Raw genomic sequence first — 8,969 nt, 5'->3', positions numbered from 1 at the left:
CTTGTTTCGTCGGCAGGGGTCAGTCCATTGTGGATGTCGTCGCTGCAGCAGTGCGTGATGACCACGGTGGGCCCCTCTGTTCTGGTCTGCTCTACGTTGCGTGCGCGCCTTTTTGATTCAGTTTCGATTTGGTCAGCGCAATCTGCCTCTGTCCCCAGTGTGAGACCCGGTACTCGGCGGAACCGACTCGATACTGACTGGGGATTGGACGATGTCTGAAGAGAGATGCGACAAGGTGAAGAAATAGCGCTAGGCTGGGCGTGATGGGGTCGTTTCCCAGTTGCTCTGACTAAGTGACTGACTGATGATTGACTGTTTTTGACGTATTCGGGGTCACAGGTCACAGCGGAAGAGACGATACGGGGTGCTCAATCAATCCTTTGCGTTGCGTTGCGTCGTGTCGTGTCGTTCGGCACTTGAAAAGGGAGACAAGCAGGGCCATGCTTTCATGCTTCAATGCTGAACCACGCCGGCATCAGCACGGTTCGCCGCCAGCCAAACCCTATTGCTGAGAACCCCGAGATGCTGCGGCGCAATCAAAACGACTGTGCACAGTACCAAAGCCTAATCGTCGCTCGGCTGTAACGTCTTCTAGAAGAACGGCAGAAGCAGTCCAGGCCGTAGGGGTTACGGTCACGGTTGCTCACAGTCGCGACTCGCATGCTGGGGGCTGCAGGGGGAACGAGGTTCAATTTGCGGGCGCAATCACGACTTGCCAGGGGGAAGGGGAAGGCTTGTTCTGTGGCCTACGAGTCGATCACTGAGAGTCGGGCATCACGGGTCAGAACTGTTCTGTTGGGAGGCTTATGCCATCAGTCACAGCTAGGACCTGTTCGTCCACTACGACACTGGCTGCTGGGCCACCACTGCCCAAACAAGGGACATGGCGGCGGATTCTCCTCACACTATCGAGGATCCAGCAAGGCGCCCCCCAAAGAGGCTACACCCCGCCTGCTGCGCTGGAGGGGAATGGCTGAGTTTTTGACCTTATTGCAGTGGGTGTGCGCGTGCGCTATGAGTGACTGTGGCATCGGTCATGATGGATCACTTCGTCTAAGGCAAGGCACGTCATCTGGACATCGTACTCGGGGCTCATGAGATTGCCGGCACCCGCACGATGAAGACAAACCCGCAGTGAGACCCTCCCCGAGCCGGCTTCGAAAAAAAAAAGAGAAAAAAAAGCTTCTTCTGCAAATGACGTTCCTGAAACGGCGTTGGTCGTATACTGGGGTCCCCTGCCTGACGGAGTGACTAGTTAAGGAGCTAGCTAGGACATGGGTGAGCCAACGTGGGCCGACCAAGAGCGATTCACTCCGGCAAGCCCGTTATAATGTCTCACGCCGCGTCCAGGATTCGATGAAGGCTTCTAGAAGGGTTTCCTCTCTCGTGCGTCTCCCCTGTTCCCCTGCCTCTTGGTTGCTGCGCTGCGTACACTCGCCCCGTCCGTCTCCCCTCGCTTCTTCTCGCCCCTCCCATTGTCTCTGCCCTACCCTTTCCTGTCTTCCCGTCTTGGAGCAAGGGCCTGTGTCTTTGATTGACTCTTGTCTCTGGTTTAATCTGCCTCCTCCCGCTACCTACCCGTGCCTGCGCTCATACCCGTCACACTCAAACCTGTCTCCTCCACATCCATTCACCACAAACCACCACCGACTGTGTCACGACTCTACGACTCGACTCGACTCGACTCGATACTCACTAATCGTCGCGGGCTGGCGATTTCCTCTCGTTAAACTCATCTCACGCATTTCCTCTTGTAGCGTGCTTACGAGTTCGACTTCTGTAACGGCCTACTAGTCTCAGCCGCACAGCCATCCTCTTCGCTCTCTCCGAAGGACACCTCTGGGATCGATCCGCCACCGCGCACACGACGCTTCACTTTAGAGCGATTAATTCTCACCTGTACCGCCTGCTTCGAATAATACTCGCCTGGAGCCTCATGCGAGTCTCATCCCCGACGGCTGCCTCCCGCACTTGACACACACATCAAAGACGGCAGGCCCTCTGTTGCTGACAGCGACCCGACTCGCTGTAGATTTTACATAACAAGCGCTGAGCGCGCATCAACGTTCTGTCGATTGACACGGACGTTGTGCACTCTTGCTATAATGTTCCCCTTCCAGGTTCAAGATGACCAAGCCGTGAGGCCTTTGAGTGAAGAGGATCAGCAGATCCTTCTGGGTCTGGCTCGTCGCTATGGCGTCTCGAGTCTCGTCTGCGCTCTGAGCGGTCTGGGCACTTCATGTGAGTTTCTGTTGGATAGCTATGCTGTAATTGTACTGACACACGGTAGCCCGGGCCTCAACCTTCTCAGCGACCACCCTTCTTAGCAACACAAGTGCTCCCTCGTTGACATGGAGCAGCTCCGAGGCTTCTCACGGCCGATCCGATGCCGCCTCGATACGCACCCAGTCTACATGGCAAGACACTTCTACCGACGTGCCTTCGATTCATGATGGTGAAGTCGGCAAGATACCTGACCGGACGTGGCTCGACTCGCCCAGCCTCATGCAGTCGCCTATTCCCTCATGCGATGTCACCTCTCACCCCTCGCCTCGACATGTCGCACCGACTTCCAAGAAATACCAGTGCCCTATGTGCTTTTTGGACAACAACCCCGTGGGCTTTGGTCGCAAGAGTGATTTTAAGAAGCATCTCTACAACTTCCACGGCGCTGATGTGACCTGGCTGTGCAAGACCAAGGGCTGCCACCTCTCTTTTGCTACTGAACGTGCCTACAGCACCCACGCCAAGGAGACACACCGCATGGACGCTCTCCCCAATAGCTCGGCCAAGACTGAGTTGTGCCCTCAGGTCGTGTTTGCGTGCGGTTTCGCCAACTGCAAGGACCGTATCTTCGAGGCCGCAACCAACGACCAGGCGTCGGGCAGCCGAGACAAGTACTTTGAGCATATTGCCAAGCACTTCGAGGACGGTTTCGATGTCAACAACTGGGAGTACAAGGCTCAGTTGCACAACCTCATGCGCCAGTCCAAGGTCAAGTCTATCTGGAAGACATGCATCTGGCCCAAGGAAAAGAGGCAACAGCTCACATGGCGCCCGCGATCCTCTGGTGACCTCAAGCGAATGCTCGAGGCGCGCCATCTCGGCCAGGATATCTCGACTCTTGTCCGCCTCGCCTTCATCCTCGGTACATCTCCCTTTACGAACCCCAACACGCCACCTCCTAGCGAGATCGATCTTCAGTTCTCTCTTCCCGTCCGATCCGAGTGCTTGATGGACACTGTTGGCCATGCTGATGGAGCGCAACCGAAGATGGAGAACAACGTTAACAACACACCGCCGGAACCTGTGGTTAAGCAGCAACCGCCTACACCTCAGGCGAACACGTTCCCCAACCGAAGAATTAAGCAGGAGACCCGACCTTCGACACCAGTGGACGGCATTCCCGAGCCCATGATTCGAGACGACCTTGCAGCTGGTCCCCATCCCGGAACGCCATTCCCGATCCCCAATGAGCATGTCTGGCCCGTCGATGCACCCAAGTTCGCCCCTGACCAGATGAACACCTTTGCCGATGCTTCCATGACCTACATCCTGCCGGGACAGGAGCTTCCCCAGCAACAATGGACAGACATGAGTGGCATGCAACAGTTCCCCCAACAAGACGAGGTCATGACCAATGTCTACATGACCCCTAACCACAGCCAACCTCAGGCTGCTCGCCCTGCCACACCGATCCCCTCAAAACGACCTGGTTCCTGGGGCAAGAGACTCAGCCTCGAGAACCTTCGTCCCAAGAAGAAGACCAGCGTGTACGGCAGTCCAGCGTCCAGCACCGACGCTGTACCCCCTGTACCACAAATGTACGCTGAGATGATTCCCACATCTGTGCCGGCTGGTTACGAACTGCCAATGCGGATGGGCCACCCATCACAAGGGTACACATCAAACCCAGCTGGCTTCATGCAACAAGCGCAGATGCAGCAGCTCGGTTCACCGACGTCTTTTTACCTCGATGATGGGGACATGAGACTATAAGGCGTTTGTTTATCATGGGAAGGAAAAGCATTTAGCATTATGATTTCAACATTTTTGCTTCAACGTTTTATAGCTGTACTAATATCTGCCCTTCATGGGACAAGAGGAGGACAGGAACGTTATGACGACGGGATACCCATCCTCTTGGATCTCTGAGGAGACCATCATCTGTATCTTTCTTTTTGTCCAAGTTTTGCTGTTTCGGATACATTACCAGCATGTGGGACCGACACATACACACCCCCTTTTCTTTATATGTGTTTTCTCTAGTTTGCATTTCTTGTTTTTGAGATACCACGGTGTTGAAGAAGGGATGGAACGAGACGGACGAGGCCAAGGCCTCTCTACGGGTCTTTCTTTTTTTGCAGTACATTTTGGCTTGTGTTTCTGTGTGAATATTGGCATCTTTCGGGACATCATGTGAGGAGGATATACCGAGACGGGCAGATACCCTTGTGTGCCAGTTGAGGAGACATGTACGGGAAGGAATTGATACCTGGTAGATAGGTGGCGAGGAAGAGGCGGGATGGGAGAGCATTAATGCGAATCTTGATAAGACTATTTCTGGTGCATTCATGAGCGTGACTGAACTTGGACGTTTGATGGTAGAGTCAAACAATGAAGTATGAGATGATGTGTCATGGGTAGAACTTTGTCTGGAGGTGCGGAGGGCTGTTGGTCTGGTGGTTAACTTCGTGTCATATTTATGGTGTTTCTATCTTCTCAACGCCAACTCAGTGTTTTGCAACGTCACACGAACGCGCGATCTCGATTGACGTGAGCTTATCGCTGCAATTCCGTTGGAGTTGTCAATATATAGATCTCGCTTGTTGTGTTATTATGTATGAACACTGCTTTACTAGTTGTCCCTGTTGATGAAGTCGTTCAACTACCTGGCAACCTTTCCCCGTGTGACTGACTACCGACCTTTGGGAGTATGGAGCTTGCTTCCCCTGGAAGGTAATATCATAGGAAACTGTAATTTAACAATACTCCAACCCCTTGTTCGGTAGCAAAGCCTACGGCCCAGACGGCCATGCCACCGAGTGCTTTGCGACACCCGAAGTACATCTGTCTGCTTCAAGTGAGAGGGCTTCCCTTGTAAAGTAAGATTTGAGACTCTTACCCCCTGTTTAGTTATAGTAGTTCAATATATGTCAAATGTCTGGTAGTTTGGTGCGGTTTGGTGAAACTCCCCGTTCATGATGCCATCCACATGGGCGTCCCCAACAAACGTATAGCCTCCTTCTTCGCGTGGCCGCAAGACAATTGGCACTTCGCACCCAGACAGGATAGTGACAATATCACCAGGCTTCACGAGAACATGCCCCCGTCCGAACATGGCCTTGTTCGTTTTGAACAGGGTCCTCCCCACCGTGTAGTAGAGAATGTCTTCTGGCCACTCTTGAACGATATGCGCGAGCTGCTTCTGTGGGGTGTCGAGATCTAGTCGGACGGTACTAAGATATAATGGGCCGTTGTTGATGAACTCCTTCTGGGACTCTGTGAGATGCTCTGGGTCAAACTGCCCCTTTCGCATGATGCTGCGAACCAGGAGCCCTACATCACCATCCATCCAATGGTGGTAACGATCGCGCAAAGCAGGCTCTCCATACTGTCGACCCACGAGAGTGCGCCAGACGTAATCTTCGGCTGGACCCGAGTCTGGTCTAAGGTTGGCGAACTTGAGAACTGATGCCATGAAATCCTCGACGAGGTCAGCGTAGGGGATGCCTTTTCGGAAGCTGTGTAGATCTTTCGGGATCTCCATGACGTCGGTTATCGTGGAGACGTAGCATCCAAAGCGTCTCAAGACCCAGGGACTCTCGTCGAGAGTCATGTTTTCCGATGTTGGCATACCAGAGGTGGCGTCGATATAAAGGCCGGCGTCCTCTATCAATGTGCCCTTTTCTCCAATCTCTCTCCAATCCGGGACCCAAGAAGGAAGACCATCAGGGTTTTCGGCTCTGGGGGTGACGTATTCTAAACGGTAGGAACCCATACCGGCGTCTTGTTGAAGAAATGCCTTTGTCGCCGCGGCAAAGACCTCGGCCATGGACTTGGTATAGTCAGCCCGCAGACCCAACTCCTCACCGTCCTCGATGACACCCAGAAGCCCGAATATGATGTCGCGCGGGTCCGAGGCTGCGTATATTGTATGCCTCGCCTTGAACGAGGGACGTAGGATCTCAGAGAGCCGGAGCGGTCCCTTGCGCCAGTACTGTCTCCGTCGGCGGATGAGCAGCGGCAGGATCCAGTTCCAGGCCCACTCGAAACCTATGCCACCGTTCACGCGGCTCCCATGACGTTTGTCGAAGACGCCGCAGTCCCATAGAGTCATGAAGGTCGATTGGAAATGCTCGAGGGAGGTGGCCTTAGTGCCGCACATGATGAGCCCGACTCTGGCGAGGGCAACTTCTTGGACGATCCATATGCGGTGCCAGTTTTCCTTCTTGACGATTTCGGCGAGCCCGTCTATCAGAACCCCCCGAGGAACCTCGACACCGTCAACGTCCTTCGCAGCCTGCAGTCCTGGATGATCCAGCAGGCCATACATGTACTGGGCCAGCTTCACGGCCGGGTCTTCGTCAGGACGACCAATGTCCTCACCTGACACGCGACTCCGAAAGTACGTGCTGACAATGCCGTTTTGATAGGAGCTTAGTATCTCCATGGCGTTCAATTCCACCAGCTTGGGACCGATCTCAGCCATGAACTCTATTGTCTTGTCGGTGGCATCGGAGCCCGAGCCGAGCCACATGTACACGCACTCGGCGCGACTGTAAACTGTCCGCATCTCTTGCACATGCCATCCCTTCTCCTCGAGGTCGGTCTGCTGGATACAGATGGAGTCGATCCAGATCCAAGAGCGGAAGCCATTCTCACGCAGCTGCTCCAGAGCAGAGTGGAGACTGGGACCCACTGGGAAACTTTGGCCATTGAGGGTAATGTCGATCATTTCAGAGCAGTCGCCCCAGACGTAGGAGAGAGCGTTGAACGTGGTGTCGCTCATGGAGGCGTGGCGCAGTTCTAGCTCAAGCCTTGAAGCGTCACTCGGACACTCGACGAAGCGCACGAGGCGGATCTCGGATTTGTGAGGGTCGAGGGGCGAATAGGTAAACATGGTTTCATTGAATTGAAGCTATGGCGGCTTTAAGTCGTTGTGGTTGGTAAAACTGAGTTGAGGATTTGGGTGCTGACGCTGCCTGGAGGTGGGCGATCCTCCAGACTCATGAAACCCCATGGTTTCTAGGCGCTTAGCCCATTGTTTTGCACCAAACTTGGCCCAAGTGGCAGGTATTTGCATAATGAAAGAATTCTGAAGTTTTTGATCTAAAAGACTGATTGCAATTATACTAGCACTAGGTAGATGAAGTTCAAGTTCTCTAACCTGATGTCTTGAAAGGTGAACAAGCAGTCGGTTGTCCCCTCAAAACTTTGCACGTGCCGGCTGACAAGGCGGCCAATGAAAAGATGGTAGCTGACGGGCAACCTTCACGTCGTTGTGGTTGCTTTGTCAACACAAAACTATCGCGGAACTGCACTGCATTTCGTGGATGACTCTTCAGCGACCAATTGTTGTTTGGTGTCGATCCCGAAAGTGTTGGGGCTTCGTGTCTGTGGGCTCCTCTGGTCTGACGAAGTTGGGATCGTGTCCTGGAAAGAGTCAATGGATGGATGAATTTGGTGTAACTTGTTCCCTTTTTTTCTCTTGCACTGACCAATTGGGACATTTCCCCTTCCTATCAGAAAAGATCTATCTTGATACAGGAGAGTAGTCATCAACACCAATTTTTCCTTGAATTTGTGACGTCCTATCTCGCCACCAACCCTCAATTACTCCTCACTTCGGAGACTGACACGCCCAACATCCCAGCACATTCCCAACCAAGAAGAGGATTACTCTGGGATGAACATTCTCGAAACATCTCATGGAACTGGCTTTGATATGGTCTAGCTGCGCCTGAACTTTGACAGGGAATGATGACTTGTACGAAGACTATCTTGCATATTTCTGGCCTTTCCAAGGTGCACGCTGGACACTTCCCCCCCTTAAATTAGACCTCATATACGGGGATATGCGGTATTTAGTTTCTATCTTGCAGATTATTGTGTTCAACAACCTCTATCCTCTCCTTCTGCCTGCTACTTCCTGACGGTGAAGAGTCATGGAGGGAGTGTTGAGATTTCGAAATATCCATCAGTTTCCATAGGAGAAAACCTTGACTTCAGTTGGTCCTTATAATCCCTTCCTCGCTCCTCTCCTTCCCATGATTTCTCTTCTCTCCTTCGCCATCAGTTCACACACACTTGATTGCGAGAGCTTCCAACAACAGCTTCCAACAACAACTTCTCAATTCACATCGACAATTGACATCAATCTCTCTCAACCTCTACAGATTCGAACTCTTCTCTTCTATTCTCTTCACTCAAATACCAATTGCGTCAACAATTGACAGCAATCTGTCTTGAACTCTCAAGACTTGCACTCTTCCCTTCCTCTTCACCCCAAACATTCATCACATCAATACTCGACAACAATCTCGTTAACTTGTTGAGATTCACATCCTTCTCTTCTTCTTTCGACCCAACAACCAGTCAAGATGCATTTCCGTTTCTCTTCCCCCCTAGCCAAGAGTGTCAAGGCCAAGTGCCGCACCATCTCGAACCAGTACGCCGACTACCGCCGCAATCGAAAGATTGCAAAGTCCACCAAGTCACCGGTGGCACAAAGCCCCCAAACGCAACATGGGGCGGCCAACCCTTGGCAGGGCGAGCCATACCGGTTCGCCAACGACCCTGACGACTGGGAGAAAAACCTGGTGTCAGGCGCCGAATCGGACTATGGCTCGGATTATGGCAGTGACGACAGCATTTCGGCCGAAGAGGAAGAATTGGGATGCGAATTTGATGTCGATGCTTTTATTGAGTGGTGGCTTCACGAATCATCCCTTTTTAGGTTCTGGTAA

General features: G+C 52.7%; 3 protein-coding genes across 3 annotated transcripts; 2 read left to right on the top strand and 1 right to left on the bottom strand.

The window, feature by feature from the left end:
- Nucleotides 1–1,922: 1,922 nt before the first annotated feature.
- On the top strand, nt 1,923–3,999 carry NCS54_00787400 (C2H2-type domain-containing protein; the record flags this gene model as incomplete). Its single annotated transcript, XM_053153279.1, has 2 exons — nt 1,923–2,241; nt 2,291–3,999. Exons 1-2 carry the CDS (start codon nt 2,106–2,108, stop codon nt 3,997–3,999), a joined length of 1,845 nt encoding a protein of 614 aa, XP_053009254.1. The 5' UTR covers nt 1,923–2,105.
- A 1,147-nt stretch (nt 4,000–5,146) lies between these two features.
- NCS54_00787300 (HET domain-containing protein) lies at nt 5,147–7,123 on the bottom strand (the record flags this gene model as incomplete). Its single annotated transcript, XM_053153278.1, has 1 exon — nt 5,147–7,123. The coding sequence occupies one exon, from the start codon at nt 7,121–7,123 to the stop codon at nt 5,147–5,149; it is 1,977 nt and encodes a 658-aa protein (XP_053009253.1).
- Nucleotides 7,124–8,603: 1,480 nt separating this feature from the next.
- On the top strand, nt 8,604–8,969 carry NCS54_00787200 (Hypothetical protein; the record flags this gene model as incomplete). Its single annotated transcript, XM_053153277.1, has 1 exon — nt 8,604–8,969. The coding sequence occupies one exon, from the start codon at nt 8,604–8,606 to the stop codon at nt 8,967–8,969; it is 366 nt and encodes a 121-aa protein (XP_053009252.1).

The sequence above is a fragment of the Fusarium falciforme genome, chromosome 6 (genome assembly GCF_026873545.1).
Source record: "Fusarium falciforme chromosome 6, complete sequence".
NCBI classification, from domain to species: domain Eukaryota; kingdom Fungi; phylum Ascomycota; class Sordariomycetes; order Hypocreales; family Nectriaceae; genus Fusarium; species Fusarium falciforme.
Note: the sequence above shows the minus strand (reverse complement) of the source record. Positions and strands in the feature narration are given on the sequence as shown.